General features: G+C 41.0%; 1 protein-coding gene across 1 annotated transcript in view; it reads left to right on the forward strand.

The window, feature by feature from the left end:
- The window catches only part of LOC119593653 (neuralized-like protein 4), a 43,428-nt gene that overhangs the window by 2,874 nt on the left and 40,293 nt on the right, over positions 1-261 (forward strand). Inside the window, 1 exon segment of the mRNA XM_037942604.1 lies at positions 109-210. Within this exon segment, the coding sequence (XP_037798532.1) occupies positions 109-210 (102 nt within the window).

Consider the following 261-nt stretch of genomic DNA (forward strand, 5'->3'; position numbering starts at 1 on the left):
ATAAAGTAATCCAGATATGTATCAGAGAAAAAGATTGTGTGTCTGACTACATCATCTATACATAAAATTTGTATTGTTCCTTAAGCTTTTTTTTTTTTTTCCTGGCAGCTAAACACATGGAGTGGGAGCATAGAGATTGGAGTCACCGTGTGCAACCCCGATGTTATCGATATTCCCATCACAGCAACAGACCTCAGAGGCGGAACATGGGTGAGTCTGGGTTTTCATTGGAGTTGTGGGACTTTGCAGGACAGCTTATCA

This window comes from Penaeus monodon, chromosome 32, assembly GCF_015228065.2.
Source record: "Penaeus monodon isolate SGIC_2016 chromosome 32, NSTDA_Pmon_1, whole genome shotgun sequence".
Taxonomy (NCBI): Eukaryota; Metazoa; Arthropoda; class Malacostraca; order Decapoda; family Penaeidae; genus Penaeus; species Penaeus monodon.